Genomic DNA, 17636 nt, shown 5'->3' on the forward strand with positions numbered 1-17636 from the left:
AAAAAAAAATCAGAAGGGAAATGTCAAGATGGTATTTACTGTAAGCATGTTCCCCACTTATCTTGTCTGGAAGACAACTGTTTGAGAAAGCATGCAGTTAAAACTACCTATCACTAAGCTCATTCAGTTCCAAAGAGTTCATGGAATGTTAGATATTGGTCAGGCATGCAGTGCCTTCTCTTACTACAAAAGGGTGCTTAAAGTAATGTTTTCCCCAGATGGCAGTTGTAATAGAATTGCAATGTCTTAGACCTCAGCTGCATGTGTTACCGTGAGTATGAAAGCTGTAAGCATCATGCCAGCAGAAGGTTTCGTTACAGGGAAGACATATACGCTTCTTTTTGTCTTAATTCCAGGCTGCTGGAGTGAAAGCAAAGGCTGAACAAAATTGATGTTTTGATAAAAAAAAGAAATGGTTACTATCACCCCTGTGTGAGAGTTTTACGTCTCTCTCTCTCTGTCTGCTTGTATAACTATTTGTGCCAATTAATTCCAGGGAAGGGTGCTTGGACAAATTAGTTGAGTGGCACATGGTGAATATACAGCAAGGGGCAGAAGTAAAAGATAAAATTATTAAGAACAAAATCTGCTTAAGCTGTCAGTGGCTTTACAAACTAATCCCTCGTCAAGGTTCTCTGTTCTAATTGTCCCAGTGGATTTTAGATGCTACTCAGCTTTAACAGAGTACTGTTTCATACCACGCCATCCAGCACAGAACCAGCTATTAATAAGCACTGTCCGCATGGACACTCAAGTATGAACTCTTTTAATCTTTGTAGCTGAAGAAGTACCAAACTGAAGTCAAATGCCTTTGGTTGTTTATTATACTGCCTCAAGCAAAATGCCAAACTAAGAAAATTGAGACAGTATCTTAAATAACAGGCTCTGTTTCATCTCAGGAATGGAAGAATTCTCTTCTTGCATATTATTGATATTGTATCTTCTTACTACATATTAATCATAAATACTTCTACATCTCTCACTGAAACAGTAAATTCATAGCTAATACCCATTGTTAAATGTTAACGAGTTTGCAGTATACTGTCTCAGCTGGTCCTTTTCTGTACAAAAAGATCAGACCTTCACAGCAAAGTAAACTTCTACAGTTTCTATAAGCAGAGAAGATCAATTTGGTTCATCCTTTTTGAAGCGTGTCACTGTTATATATGTATATTTATACATATATAAGCATGTTTGTAGAGTATATATAATTATACATATGTTTTTACTGAGGAGAAACTGCTGTCAGGAAGCTATACGTTAGAGAGCAGCAGGCTAAGAATGTCCAACAGCAAGCAAAAACCTACCGCCATTGGCAATCCAGAACAGTCATCAGACACAACACAGATAAGGAGGACATAGAAGGAAGAAACAAAAATTAAAACAACCACACACAAGTATTAACACAGTAATCTGGGCATACCATGAGAAATGACTCCTTGAGTGCCACGGATTATGGGTCTGATTTGCCAGGTAGCCTACAGTATATCCTTTTTTTAATTATTTGCCTGTGGGTATGCGTTGTTGCGTTTATATTAGAGAGAGATACTGAGATACACCACCAACCGTTATTAGTAATAATCCGTTTAGAAATCATTTCCCTTTTGTGGACCAAATGAAGTCTACTTGAACTAGAATCTTGAACACGCCCTTGGACACAAAAATAAAAGACTTTCTCCACAAGTTATTTTACTTTTTTGTTAGTAAATTTGCTTTTGTGTATGTAAATACAGGGTGATGGAGGGCTTGCAGTCTCAAATGTAGAAGAAGTGCGACCATTTCAGCTACAGTGGGTGTAGGGAGTTCAAGGAACAATTCTAAAAGTCAATTTATGCTGTAAATCTTTTGAACAGAAAAAAAGTGAATTGAATGTTTAATTTACAGAGGATATTGGAATAGTTTTTTTCCAAGTAAAATTGAATTACACCTTAACATGTTATAACAAAAAGAAGAGACATTATTGAATTAAACATAAAAACTTGTATTTTCCACTGCACTCCACAAAGTTCTTTTTTGGATGGAAATTTCTCATTGTACATACTGGTTTGCCAAAAAAACGTATACTCTGCTTTAAATGCAGTACATAAATAGAATAGCAAAAATAGCTTTTGTGAAAATCTAAATTTCTGAAAATATGCTAACTGTAAATTTCCTTAGCAGGCTGCAGTGTTGGGGCAGGTTAATAATGCAACAAGTTCTCATATTTTTCATCAACTTATTACAACACAATCACACAGCTCCACATAGTGCCAAAAAACAGTTTCAGAACCAATGCCCCTTTTCACTGCCTGGATTTTGTTATTTGTGCTCTCAGTAGTATGTTAATGTAAGCCCTTCTGATACATGTGCAGTGCAAAAAAAAGAAATGATAAGGAGTGAGTTGGGAGTAGATTAAAGTGTCCATAAAAAATAAAACGTCCTCTTTCACTGAAAGGAAAGGCTCAATTAATTTGCTACTTAATGTAATTAACTTCAGTCATTTCTCCAGGTTAATACCACACATAATATTATAACACATATGAGTACAACCATTCTTTGAGCAGAACCAAAGAACATACAGAACAGTGCTTCCCAACTGGAATGAAACTGGTTTCCAAAAGTCCCTGTGGAAAGTGTAGCTTTACACTTAAACACAGGTGAACAGTAGGTTCAAACATAGTGTACTTCATTGCAATGTTTAAACAAAACAAACATGTCCAAACTGTCAGAAACAGTTGTGCAGCTATTGGAAATTGTCACTGTAATAAAAGTCAAGGGTGAAACAACATACACTGAAGAAAGGACATTTTCATGGTATTCAGACTTCACATGGCATTATGTGTAACCCAGCTTCTGGTAAAATACTAAGGGCTACTCATACAACTGGCTAATACTAAACATGACAGCAGTCAAAACCTTACATAATGTGTGCAACTGTATTCCTAGCATTTTGTGTTCCAATTTGTGGCTTGTTATTTCTCAAACAGTGCCAACTACATCCCATAGAGCAAGTGCCACATCTGAATAAAAAATAATATGGATTATTGGGCTTTTGAAGATGACTTTTATAATGTGGCCTTTTTGTTGTTGGCTATCGATAGTGTTTTACAAATTGTTAGACATTTCTTTTTCAAACACAATTCCTTCTGTTTTCACATATTTCTTTTCCCTTTTCCCCTATATAACAAAGGGGAACTGCTATCTTTTCCCTTAATTTTGTTCCAGTCCTTTGGGATTTACTGGGATAAAGACAGAAGTAAAGTACAACAAATACAGTATACAGTAGGTACTGTATTCAGACATATAGGGAGGGTTTATTCCAAATACTTTCGGGATGTCTTGTCTTCACAAACAAGCACAGTGACTCAAATTTTTACTATTAGCTTAGTGGTATACAATATACATATCGCACAATCTAGATACCTGTACATCCAAAAATGTACTCAAGTTTAAGACACTCTTACAAAGGAACTGTCAGGACCAATTCTGGCCCTGCAAGGCGAGTGACTGCAGGTTTGTAAGTGCTCTTTATAGCAGCAGCACCTGAAGAGCTGGAAGAAGCTGTTGAATTGGTACAGCTAAACCAGTAACCAGCAGGTGCAAACTATCAAGACCTGAGTGGATTGAAAACCTGCAGACACACCGGCCTTCCAGGATCAGGACTGGACACCCATGCCATAACATTTTCTTCAGATCAAAAGTCTCCACAGGAACAGATGGGGATCCCCCATCATATCTGCAGGTGCTGAGATACTGTAGAAATTTAACTGAAGATATGACAAGAAATCAGAGGTAACAACAATACATGGGATTCAAAAGATATCTTGTTACAAGTATTGATGAAACAACAGTGGTGTGCAAATCGTAAAGTTTATATACAGAATGTTAATGCAGAAAATGTTGCTAAACTTTTCTCATTTGAATTTCACTTAGCTCTAGTTCTCACTTTCCATAAATGGGCTTTACGCACATCATTAATTCATTTTTGATCTGATTGTACTTCTTTTACTCTCGTAAATACAATCAAGGGAAAGCACTAATATGTGTTAGGGAACATTTCTTTACATCAGGTCCAAGCCTGAAAAGTTCACCAGTGAGAGTAGCGAGTTAAAGACACGAGAAAATATAAAAAAGAAAAGTAAGATATAATATTATTTAGATCACAGAAATTTTTGAAATACAGTACATGAACATATTCTTAAAATGTTGATGGTATATGGCCCTTCCGTAGGCCATACTGCACAGTATACAGCCTACAGAAGCTTGTAAAATGTGTATTAAAAAACAGGTTAATATAAAAAATCAGCAATAGTCAAACAATGTTACAGAGAACAGGAATAGAATAATTTTACCTCCTTTGTATTTTTGCCTGGATCTTTGACATCTTTCATGTTAATAGCATTTTTTCCACCCTTTTCTTTGCCTTTCTTCTTGTTCTTTTTCTTGAACAAACACTTCTTACAGATGCAGAAGCAGCACGTAAGAACCAGCAGGACAGCAACTATGGCTATGGCTATTATGGCCCACGATGGCACTACAAACAAGAAAAAAGACAGAGTTGGAAAACTGAACATTCAAACAGACATCAAGGTCAAGGCATTCTATTAAGTACAGCATACAGCATGTTTACAATGAAAATAAGATGGTGTTTACATTTGTTACCACTACTCACAACTCCTGTCCCTCAATCACCTTCGACATTCTCATTCTAAATAGACCCGGTCTAATTCTGGGAATCTCTCCCGGATTATTTGAGGTAATCGGTCTAAATGTTGCAATTGTCAGGAACAGTTCTTTCAGGACCCTATGCCGACGACACGATCCAGAAGGTGAAGAAACAATAGGGAAAAATATCATGCAGGAGTAGGTCAGGAGACGTCGGGGCGTGTCCGAGGTGAGCAGGTGTCCAGGGGAAGTGAGTCCAGGGCAAACAATCCCAGAATAAATCCAAAAGGGAAATCCAAAATGGGAGGCAGAGTCCAAGACCAAGGGACCCATCCCAAGTAATTTAAAAACCAGAACCGGGTCGGGACCAGCGGGACAGGGAATCAGGAACAGGAAACTAAAACCATAACGGAGCCAGATGCAGCAGGACCCCGGGCTCTCACGAAACGGGATTCAATGAGAAGCACCGGGCAAACGCCTGCGTCTGGCTTTAAAGGTGGAACTAAAGAGGGGCTGGGCAAGGGAACAGGTGTAAGCAATGGGGAAAAATGAGGAAGGGCTGGAGTGCCCTTAAGAGGAGGAGTAACGATCGTGACAGCAATGCTACATTCATTGTTGTACAGTAGATGCAAAGTAGGATGGTTACAAGCAATTGCAATTAGTCATATCATCCTAAAATCTTGTTCTGCTGCTGTTTGAAAAGAACCTAGAATGTCAGTTTGAACAGCTTGAAGGGGTATTTTATTCCATACCTCATGACTTTTTGTGTCTCCTGTTCTAAGTGATTAAAGTGTCTCCCTTTGAAATGTTTGTGTAAACCCTTGGTTTGTCTGTACTGGAGGCATCAAGGAATTTGAAAAAGTGAATAAATTGTCTCGTAATCTTTTCTGTTTAAGGGAGAAGAGACGTAGTTCCTGTATATTAGACCAGCCATTAATGGGTCACTTTTTTTTGACAATTCCAGGAAAGCGATTTCTTCTTTTTGTGAAAAGGAATACTGAACACAATATTCTAAATTATGTCTTACTAATGCATTGCAAGGTTTTCTAACATATTTTGTCAATTTACATTCTACACTTTTCACAACACATCTAAGCATTCTGTTAACCTTTCTTATGCTTCCCTGGACAGTCTGTTTGAAGACTATTACAATACAGACACTCTTTTTCATAGCGTGTTAGTTGTGCATTGATTATTCAGCCCTCTGGGGTATCATTTGTCTTTGGTGGTGGCATTTTGACAACTATTACCACTACAAAAGTTACAAATTAAACACAATCTTGCTGATGAGCTACATAGTATTTACGTTAGATTCGACAAGCTTGACTGTAATGGAAAAATCAGGGAACTTGGAGAAAAGCTCACTGCTTTCACCAAGGTGAATTTGATACACAACACACTTGAAATGTTTTTAAAAAAAACAAGTCAGAAAAAGTCTTGGACCTGATAACATCAGTGGGCAGGCACTGAAGTCAAGTGCTGTGCTGTTCAGTACTATATTTCATTATATTTTCAAATATCTTTGAATTAGAAGAAAGCAGAACAGCAGAACTTCAAAATTTGGAAACAGGGAACAATTATACCAGTTGCAAAACACAATTTCCCCAAGATCTTAAATGATTTCAGACCAGTGGCATTGACCTCTTTAGTAATGAAATCATTTAGGAAAATTGCATGTGCTCAACCAGACAGAGCACCTACTGCATCTCATGAAATTTTCCTCCAAGGCTAAAAGAGGAGTTGAAGATGCTAGCCTCACATTAATGAAACTCTTATATTCACATCTAGAAGATCTTAAGACACACACCAGACTTGTATTTATAGATTTCTCATCAGCCTTTAACACCATTTATGCAAAATTGTTAGTGAATAGATTACTCCCAATTTTGATCTAGACTTTAATATTGTGGGTTGTATCTTAGACCTTTTGAACAACAGATCACAAAGAGTAAGGGTAAATGGTCTTATATCAGAGCAGCTTTGTTCTTCTGCTTGGTTTCCTCAGGACTGTGTGCTGTCCACTATTCTATACATTTCTTTATACTGTACAGACAGCTGTGGGAGCCCTTTTGAGAACAGACACATCAGTAAATTTGCTGATGACTCTGTCATTGTCAGTCTTCTCCAAGATTAACACACTGATCATGGGCCTGTAATATATTATTTTATTGAATGAAATAACTATTTTTTCCTTCAACTTAATGTGTCAAAAACAAAAGACATGATCATTGATTACAGAAAGCAACCACCTGCTGCAAAACCAATAGTCACTGAGGAGCAGGAAATTGAAATTGTCAACAATTACAAATACAGTATCTAGGCACTATTGTTGATTAGAAGCTAACCTTCGAGGAAAACACAGATGACATACAGTATGTAAGAAGAAACAACTTTTTTTCTTAGTGCTTCCTGAGAAACCTCCACTGTAGTGTGTACTACAACAATTATTTTAGTCTACAGAACTTATTTTGAACCTGTCTTAACATTCATTGAGGCAGCCTGGCTTGGTAATCTTAACACACTCAATCAAAACAGACTCAGCAGGATAGTGAAAGTAGCCAGCAAAATTATTGGTGGATGACAGCTACAGCTGTCAGACATCTATGTCAAACAAATAGTGTGGAAGGCCAGTAAAATCATCGACTGTCATGACCACCACTTGCACTGTATATTTGAACTCCTTCCATCTGGGCTTCAATATAGACTACCTAGATTCAAATGCCATAGAACTAAGTTATCTTTTATTCCCATGACTATTAATCTGCTTAATTTGGAAAATGGATTGCGTATTTTTCTTTATTTTTTCTTTCTCATTATACATGCGAGTCTCTTATTTGTTAATGGGTTCATGTTGTGTTAAATATTTTGTGTATTGTGTTACAGTACATACAGTACCCGAAAAGCAAATTTACCATGTGGAACAATAAAAGGTAATAAGTAATCACAAATCAACAGGGTGCTTAGAATGTTAGCTGGCCTGTTCAAGTAATTGTAAAATGAAAAAAAACATATTTAGTGATAAAATTTGGTTGATTTACACATGGGGCCATTGGAATGTTCCATGTAGTTTATTCTGTATCAACGTAAACAACATTTGTTTCCTTCATGGCTTCTTACTGTACATTCTTTATTCTGATTCAGAATACTGAATAATGCATCCTCAGGTGGACACTGGTGGATCTAACTTCACTATTCCATGGGCAACCTTTTTCACGATACAGTCATTTGAGGGGACAAAAACATTATTTTGCAGTGTTTTCTAGACACATATAATTAAAAATGTTTTAAATGTATCACACCACTTCCATACTTATATCTGTTATAGGTATTTCTCTGAGGTGCATTGGATTTGAGCAAGTTTGCAGACAAGTTCATCACAGAATAAAAAAGGTTGGTTCTAAACACAGAAGCCGTGAGATATATTTCACACAAATAAATTGCTCTAGCAGTTGACTGGAAAAATGTTTGATTATATTGTTGAACTGCTCCACTTGTTGTCACAATATGGTCCTCCTCCAGTGAGCTCAGCACAGGAAAAGAAATACTGAACATAGCCGGAGATCTAGGTTACTGATGACTTACTGTACCTCAGGAGATAAGGACAATGAGAGAAAAGAAGGGAGGGCACAGATTGTTTTTAATGCATTAAAACAGAATGCAGAATGCCTAGAATATTGATTTTTTATACATTAATTTATTTAAAATTATTTTATTCATCAGCCTGTAAACATCCAATATTTTGAGGCATCTCTGTTTGCTCATCAAAATGATGTAGCTCAGACAGCTGGCTAAGCCCTAAAAATGAAAAAGGTAGAAGTGTCCTTTTTCAGTCCTTGTGTAATTATTGTTGAACTGTACAGGAATAGTAGCTACTTTCTAGGGCAAAGAGAGCAAAAATGTTGAAGGGGAAAATCCAGCACAGCTCACTGAAGATAGTTTAATCAATGGAAGCAGATTTAACGACTGCACACGCTTTCAAAAATAACGATTTTTTTAAAAGCAGGACATTAAGAACAGTTTAACAACTAAATGAACTCCTTCAATGGATTTGACAAAAACCAACCAATGTCACCAGCTTAAGCAATGACTTCCAATAAAGATTTTTCAATTTTCTGCCAAGTACAAAACATTTTCTTTTCTATCAGCAGCACCTATTATAGTAGCAGGAATTGAATGATAGTGCCATCTACCCATTTGAATCATACAGCCTTTATATCTTCTGCTTTCCTTCATTGAAAAAAAAAGAGCTTAGAGTTTTTGATAGGCTCAACAAAGGTATGTTTGGCAGGTGATTAGTACCCCTGTACTCCATAAAAGCTTCCAAAAATTTTGAATGCATTTATCTATGATACTTTTGATCAAATCGTTGTACCAAAAGTGAAGTTCATTGATAACACTTCTAGTTTATAAGCCCCCACCATGTCAAAGGGGCAGTGGTGCAGATAGCTATGGATGGTTTAGCTCTTATAAGCCCACCGAACTCTAGCAGCGCTCAGTCAATTGTGCAGAACCACTCGGAGGATCCCAGTCACTGTTGACTAATGGACTTGACTGATCCAGAAATGGTACAAGTACAGTATATATGAGTGTAACGTACCGTAGATGAAAGCCACCTGGAAGCACATCATTTTGAATCTACTGCAGTTTCAGATTGTAAGAGAGACCCTTAACAGTGAGAAAGAAGTCTGTGCTGTGTGTGCCTGTGAGTACACCTGTCAGTCACTATCTCCAAACCCACTAACACCAGACATCCCTTTTAGCTGAAGCATCAAGTGTCTGCTTTGTGGGAAATGAGAATGACACTGTCCCAGAAGAGATGGGAAATAAGCAGGCACTCAGAATTTCTTTTGAATGGCATTTTACATAAAATCATAAAAGAAACAAAGGACCATGAAGCCGGCTGCTCTTCAGTGGTTTAAACTGGACCTGGAACAAAGCTGCAGAATACTAAGGCAGAGAATGAATCAGGGATGAAGCCTACCTTACTAACTTATGATTGGACAGCAATGGAAAACAGTCACTCTCAAACTGGCAGACAAAAACCCTAGAATTAAGCTCAGCGTGCATACTCTATATCTTTGTTTTCAGACTGCGGAAAAGGCTTAAAACCATTTTTTTAACTGCACAATGAGCAAACAATTGATAGCAGATAAAGCTAATGAGAATCCCACACACAGTTCTGATGCGGCAGGGTACCTATATACTACCTAACAACCCTTTAAGCAGCAACTGTGACATTTATTATTAAATGTGGCTCAATATGCTTCTTAGTTTAAAGTTCTATGACAATCTAAACACCTAAACAGAATAAATATGATGTAGAAATTGTTCTTTCTTTGAGGATATTTTACTGTACTAAATAAAATCAAAATGTTTTTTATATATATTGTCTTTACATTGATCCTTAGGGAGACTAAAATGTAACATTAAGTAAGAACTGCATCATAAACACATACAGTATAGTACTGTATGTGAAGGAAGTAATGAACAACCGCAAAGTAAAAAATGATGTCTTTGGATAATATTTTCTAAAGACATGGTACACAATTAAATCACAGAGAAATTCAAAAGCACCTAAGCAAGAATTTAAAAGAAGGATACAGTACACCTGCTATAGAATCTAAATAAAACATTAAAATACTAGTTTATTATGTGCTTATACTGCTAGGACTACTAGAGAAAATAAACAAGATAAAACATCTTCGTTGGCAGACAATAATGATTGTCAATTGGTAATTGGTATTACAGAAACACATCAAATGGAGAGTGATAAGGAGAATACAGGATTAGTGAATAGACAGTGTTCTGGAGAAGGAGGAGAGATTGAAGAGTGAGGTGCGCCACAACACATCATAAAGAGTGTTAATGTAAAGAACCCTAACTTAGGTGAACCAAGGATTTCAGAATCTCTGTAAAACACAAGTGATAAAAATTCATTTAAAATGCATAGTGTTTGGAAGATGTTATAGACCAAAGTCTGATTTTAATTATAATTCAAACATATACAATCAGAATTAGGAACTTATGTGTAAAGAAAGAAGATCATTCTGTGTGAGACAGAAAACAGAGTTATGAGAACCATGACATTTGATAAAGTTCCTCAAAAAAGCTTAATTTTCAAACTGCAGGCAGTAGGCAGAAGGAAAAGCATGTATTTGAATTGAGAACAGGTCAACGCATAGAAAACAGAGACTAAATACATGGAATAAATGTTCAAACTGGGGTGATTAAATTCCTGGCATACCACAAGGACCTGTATTAGGATCACTACAGTTCCAACTTTATATCAATTGTCTAGCATCTGGTATAGCTAAAAAGATAGCAAAGTTAGAAGATAATAAAAAAGTGGGATAAAAAGCACTGTAGAAGCTGCAAAGGAAATAAAAAAACAGAATTAAGTGTAGAAATAAGTGTAGAGTTGACATAAATAGAGGTGTTATATTAAAACTGTATGATATTATTAGAGGATACTGTTACTAAATTTTCAATGTTAAAATTAGACCACTACTTATTTATTGCTGCTATGGAATCAGTACAGAGAAGAGCCACCAGATGCACTGGGCTTAAAGGAATGCCCTGCAGTGACAGCCTAAAGGATTGAACTACTAGGGAACCTGATTCAAGTATTCATAATCCTCAAAGATATGACAAAGTCAAACCAATGGATTCCTTCAAAATCAATAGTGAAACATGAACCAACGAAAATGATATGAAAGCATATTGAACAATGAGAACAGCGGGCACTCTTTTTTGCACAAAAGGTTTTTGTTTGTGGGGATCACGCTTTTTTGCTATAGTATGTTGTCTAAACCAATGGGTTCTTTTCAATAAATAGCTGGGTGAAATCTTCAGATCAATCAGCTACTAACAAACAAATAAGGTAGACAGGCCTACTCGGCTTTGAAACTTTTAATATGAAAAGGGTTGCACGTACTGTACATTAGTGAATATTAATGGGTTTCCTTTAGATTTACAGAGCTTTGGCACTTTTAGGAGATACCTGCCACACAGACTGTTTAAAAAATGACTACAGTACATTTATTACACTGTGTGAGGTCAGGTATTGGCAAACAGAAATTCGTTTAATTCTAGCGTCTGAAAAGGTTTTAAAAGCTGCTTGCCAACAGTAAGACATTGTGCTTTCAAAACAAAGGAGCTAAAAAGCTCCCCTTGAAACAAAACACAAATTACAAAGCTGTTTTGATGTTGGTGAAGTGCATCAGAGAATGGCTAAAAGTACCAGAGTGGGATCACTTAGCCTCATACAGCCAAATGTAGTGGAAATAATGATCACAGGAGACAACAGCAGACCTGCTATTCAGAAGGTTAATTATGACTACGCTCACAAAAAACTGACTACCTCTTAGCAACTGGGAATTTATGTTTCTTTTAAGGGTAAAGAAAGAAAGAAATATCATGAAGCACTTTCTCTGTAAACCATTTAAACAGCATTCTTCAGAAACATGAGGAACATTGCTACCTGATATTCGTACTGCGAAAATCATAATCCAATTTCAAAGTGTAAAACTAAAACCTGAAAACACAAAATTGTAGTTTTTTTCTATATGCATAAAAGTTCATGAAACCATGCACAGTCATGAAAAAAATAATTCAATATATAAAAATATAAATTTGAATATTTTCGATTATAGAAATGTACAGATTAAACATTTGATAGTGCCATATAATTTGCACTGTTCTGTATCAGGTCAAATGTTTGTATACAACTACTCACACTGACATATATTTTAAAGCCAAGGTATATATTTACAGTAAATACAGTTACTGCATATGAAGCATACAGATTTTGGAAATTCCATAAATATTTCTGGAATTATTTTGATTAATTGATCATTCATGACTAATGTCATACATTTTTGTGACTTTGTTATATAAACACCAAATCATCTCTCTAGTGAGAGAATTCATCTGGTTCAGATGATAAGGTGAATTAACCTGATGAATGTCAGGCCTAGTGAAAAATCAGGAAAGAAAAACACAGAAAGGAACCAATATGCTCCACTTATCAAGACAACAATGCTTATTTGTCATCAGTATGTTGAAGGCTGGACTAAGCCAATGCACTGTTGATTGCTATCTGAAGTATTCAGAGATGGATATTTCTAACTTGTAGGAAGCCGTTGCCAAACACAGTCCATCAATGACAGGCCACAATCTGGGAAGCCATGAGTCTTGGAGAACGAGAGGAATCGGTGAAATTAGAAAGAAACAGGAAGGCACAGGGGGAGCAAGAGCCACTTGAGTCAAAGGCCAGAGAATGCAGAGAGTATGAGCTCAGTGAACCCTGCAACACACTTCAGGAAAATCACCTCGCTGTGAAGAAATGGCATGCAGACCTCAGAGCCAAGGCTAATAGGAATCACTACATGAATTGTGATGGATTTCCAGATCCATCAGTGCCATAGGAGATAAACACTTATATACTGTAAATCTATGGAGGAAAAATACTGATGTGCACATAAATACTGTTTTGACTCGAGTTGCTTTATCGTTAATGTAAGAATACAACATGCGTACAACATGAGTAGAAGATCATACGACTACCGTATGTAATATGTATGGGAAGCATGACAGCAATGTCCAATTGAGCAAACATTCTGCTGTTATTGACATGTTTACATCTGCTGCTATTCTTGATTTCAGGTTTGTTTCATTTCTTGTACCTAGAAAACTGGTAGATATTTAACATTCTTAAAAAGTTACCAAATAAGTTAGTGTAGATGGGCCAGATTGTCCATTCACTCCCCAACTGATGGCCTCACTTATCCTGACACCCTGACATTTGGCAGTTTACTGCATTCCCTCATCCTGATAGTGTCACAATGATGTCTTGGGAGATGAGAATGTGATAATTATGCTGCTGATGCCTTTCCTGCCAGACTTAAGATGCATTTAACATTCACGGGATGAGCTGAGATGACTTGTAGCATCTAGGACAGACCAGATGGGACAGAATACCAGAAGACAGCTTCTACAACCTGGTGCAAAGCATGTCATAGAAAGTACAGTACAGCTTATATTGCTTCCAACAGTAGCCTGGGACTTTCACAGTAGACACCCTATTGATCAACCCTGTTAGTGACAAATGTTAATCAGATTTCTGATGTTGCATGTTTTCAATGAAATGCCAGTGCACTTGATAGAAAAAAAAGATTTTTCATAATAATACTTATATGAAGGTAAGAGTGTTAGGTTTCTTTAAAGCTCTGTACTCTGTAAATCCTGAAATGAATGCATACTCGTGCTGTTAGTATATTAAAAAAATCTTATCTGGCAAGCACTAATTTTAAATGATTATGCAGAAAAACAGATAAGACCCCAACTGCATTCTGTCACAATCTTATGTATTTTAGGTATTTCATTCTGCAGGCCCTAACATAATTCAGCACCAGATATCAGATACAGTATTTCATGCCTGCCACATTATTTCAAGTAAATTAGCATAGAAGAATGTGAAGTTAAATTAATATTATTACTATTTTGCTTTTCTACCTCTGTAATGGATTTGGTGCTACCAGGTTCATTGACAATTCAACAAACCATCAAGAATGATTTCTTATCACTATTACCTTAGATGCAAATGCAAAAATAACAATATTCTATCAATATTGTTTTTGCATATTAACACACAAGTTAAAAGTCCATTGTCTATCCTTCCAGGACAAATGGAGAACCCCAAATTGTGCCTAGTAACATGTCATGCATAATAACAACATTAATTTTGTGTGTTTTGTGCAAATTAATGTATGGTCAACACAAATTATACAGTACGTTGGAATAATACTGATTTGTGATGTACAGAATAACTACTGTGTTTTCCTGTTTGCATGTGTGTGCAAAATGCAGGGAGATGGATGCTGAAGGGTTCTCACAATTTCAATCCAGGGCATCCTGATATTGTTATGAGAAGTTCATTTTTTGTGATCATTGCCGTAAGAAAAACTGTCAAGAAGAAAGGATACCCATTCATCAGACTCTGAACTTTTCTCTGCACACTTATGTAGTCTTTTCTTAAGAGCTATCGGCTGCTGACAAAATCAATAAACCCTATCTTCTGTAGGAAAAAGTCAGATAGTGTCAAATAACTTTCTGATCCTTAGCTCAAGTTCTTTTTCGCTTTGTGGGATTTTTGTAGGCAGAGCTTTGTACACCCTTATTCCACCCACACCATGAACAATTGTGGAAAAAGAACTAAAATTTCAAGTACTGTCATTTACTCTTAAAGGTACACTTTTATTGTTGAAAATTATATGCATCACTTTCGTAAGCCTGTTTGCCAATTTCAAAGTTTTACTACAGAGCAGTATAAGAAAGAGTATAATATATTATACATTAAACTTAACTTTTAATTGTGAACATCACTGTTACGCCTACATGGTGTTTACCAACAAATTTGCAGGCTTCAAAACCCAGCTAACTTAATACTTTAAAGATGATTCTTAGTCTTCTACATAACCTATGAAGACCTCTATTTCAAAGTCTGTATTTTGCCACTGAAATACTGTTGCTATCACAGAAACAAAGATAAACTGGGCACTCCTGTTGAAAAAAAACACAGGTGATCCTTTAGTTTTAATGATATCATTCCCACAAGATTCTTGTAAATTTTAAATTGTTTTCAATTTATTTTGTAACACAAGGCAACAGGTTTAGCCATTTATCTGGGGAAAAATGTAACAGGCTTTAGGTAAAGAAATGAAAGGGAACCAGTCTGCAAATTCATGGCTTCTATCCGTCCATACCTCTGAGCAGAATTGAAAGTGGAATCCTATCAGTAACCTCACTCCATTAAAATGAGGTGGATATAAATTGTATTTCAGTCACAGAGAAGAGGGAATCCGAAATGATTACTTTAAATCCTGAAGAAATTAAAATAAGAGTGAGCCAATGTCAAAGAAGAGCATTCCCTCTGGTGAAAGAAACAATCAATAAAGCCAAGATGGTAGTGATTGTCACGGGACAAAGGAAGAAGAATGATCTATTGGGATTGCTGTGGCAGGTATTAACAAAGTTATGAGAATTTTTCAGTTAAGTGAGCAGGGAAGGCTGTCAGACAGCTTTATCTTAAAGCAGTGGGAGATTTGGCAAGGTCCATCACAGTGGATAAACAATGCCTTGCTTTTCATTTGGATTAGCATATATACATGGGTGACACACCGAAATGTAGTAGAGTGGGAGGCTAATGTGTCTGTAATATTCTGAGAGTTGAAAACATACAGTAGCTAAGGAAAATAAAGCAGTATTTTTAGTTCAAACCTTGTTCTCCAAAGTAACTGTGGTACAGTGTATTTTGAATTCTTCCTAATGATACTCAGCATATTACTTGTGTAGCGGCGAGGCTTAATAATAAGGCAGAATTAAGTGTTTCTGAGCTTCCCAAATGAGGCCCCATTTCTCTGTTCATCTCTGTGGTGCAGCCACAGAGAGACTATTCATGCAGGGTGATTTAAGGTCCTAGGACAGCTCCCAAAGGGGGATGCACTTAGCTAAGCCTGGCTATCATGATCAATGGTCATCCATTGGCGCCTATCTGTCTAGGGAGTGCCAGTTGGACATCTGGACTGCATTACTAAGTGTCAGGACTAAGTGACTCAAATCTCACCTTGATCAACCAATCAGGGACTGGAAGGGCCGAGTAACCCACGTGGGACTCTGATGCCCATGGAACTTTCAGCCAATCAATGAGCTGAAGTTCCTCCAGGTAAAAACAGGCAACACAGAGAGCCTGAGAGATTCAGTAAGATTCAGTAAGATTCTGGAGAGGATTCTGTGGACTGTTCTAAAGGGAATTCAAAGGAGAATTCCAGGGCAGGACGGCCCAGGAGCAGAAGGCTCCCAAGGGCAGGACATTCTCGCAGCGTGCCTCCTGACCATCCTGAGACTCAGCCCGGACAACCACGGAATGGCCAGTGTGTCCGAGTGCCAGAACTTTCCTTTGTTCTAAGAGTCTAGAGCGGAGGTTGCCAGAGAATAACCAGAGGATCCACCCGAGGTTAGCCCCAGCAGCAGGCCTCGTGAACAGGTCAGAACTGTGGACAGCTGAATCACTATTCAGGACTAGCGCTTCATCAGGAATGAGCCGGTCCTCTTCCTGACTTGCTGGGACCCACAGTCATCTTTTCTCCTGTGCACAAACTTTGCTAGTTAAAGCCAACACTAACTAGCCGGTCAGTGAGCATCTGCAACGCACCGTCGCAAGCCGCACAGCACAGCCTGGCACCGAGCCAGAGAGCGCGGATTGGACAGCAACAGCCTGCAACTGTTTCTTTGTGCCCGCAGAAGATCTGAATCCCCAAAGATTGGATGAGTATTCAACTTCAATGCATTACAGCTCGAGAATTCAATTGTTATCCCAACCAGTTGATATCAATTTAATTCCTTAGAGTTATGTACTTGTTTTGAGTATCTAATGTAGAAGTTATAACCAAGTTAATTTACGAAACGGTCTAAATGAATGATATACTGAACGTATGTCCTCTTGATATGTGTAACACTTTGTAACTGACTGAATATATACCTTTTGTATTCTGATAACCCTCTCGATAAGATCTGTTAGGTTTACATGCATATTCTATGTATTAATAAATGTATCCTCGTGTATTAGTACCTGTGTGTGTGCGTTGTTTGAGTTATGTCACATGGTTGGATTCTAAAGCCATCAAAAGAATCAACTTTGTGATTTACTGCTACAATTAATAATTGTCTCAGTAAATGCCCAAACCCTACAGAACTGGTGCCTTCAGAGAGCCACTACATTTAATTTTGCTATGGCAACGTTACATATTTGGCGTCCCTGAGCCGGTTTTCTTACACTTGGAAGGATCTCCAGAAAATGCAGGTTAGGTAGTTTGCCAGTTGTAAAACAACGAAGTTAAGTCTTGTGCCCAAACTTAATTATGAGATTTCAAGATTTTAGAATCACAAATGTCAAGGCTGTGCATAAACTTAAGTGTAAAAAATACTATAGGTAT

The 17636-nt window shown here is 37.1% G+C and overlaps 1 protein-coding gene across 6 annotated transcripts in view; it reads right to left on the reverse strand.

Annotated features, from left to right (window-relative positions):
* The window catches only part of syt1a (synaptotagmin Ia), a 310182-nt gene that overhangs the window by 52875 nt on the left and 239671 nt on the right, over positions 1-17636 (reverse strand). For all 6 annotated transcript variants that reach the window (XM_006633538.3, XM_015352864.2, XM_069192263.1 and 3 more), the window contains one exon: positions 4332-4513. In XM_006633538.3, the coding sequence (XP_006633601.2) occupies positions 4332-4513 (182 nt within the window). The remainder of the gene's footprint in view (positions 1-4331; positions 4514-17636) is intronic.

Source organism: Lepisosteus oculatus, chromosome 7, assembly GCF_040954835.1.
Source record: "Lepisosteus oculatus isolate fLepOcu1 chromosome 7, fLepOcu1.hap2, whole genome shotgun sequence".
Classification (NCBI taxonomy): Eukaryota; Metazoa; Chordata; class Actinopteri; order Semionotiformes; family Lepisosteidae; genus Lepisosteus; species Lepisosteus oculatus.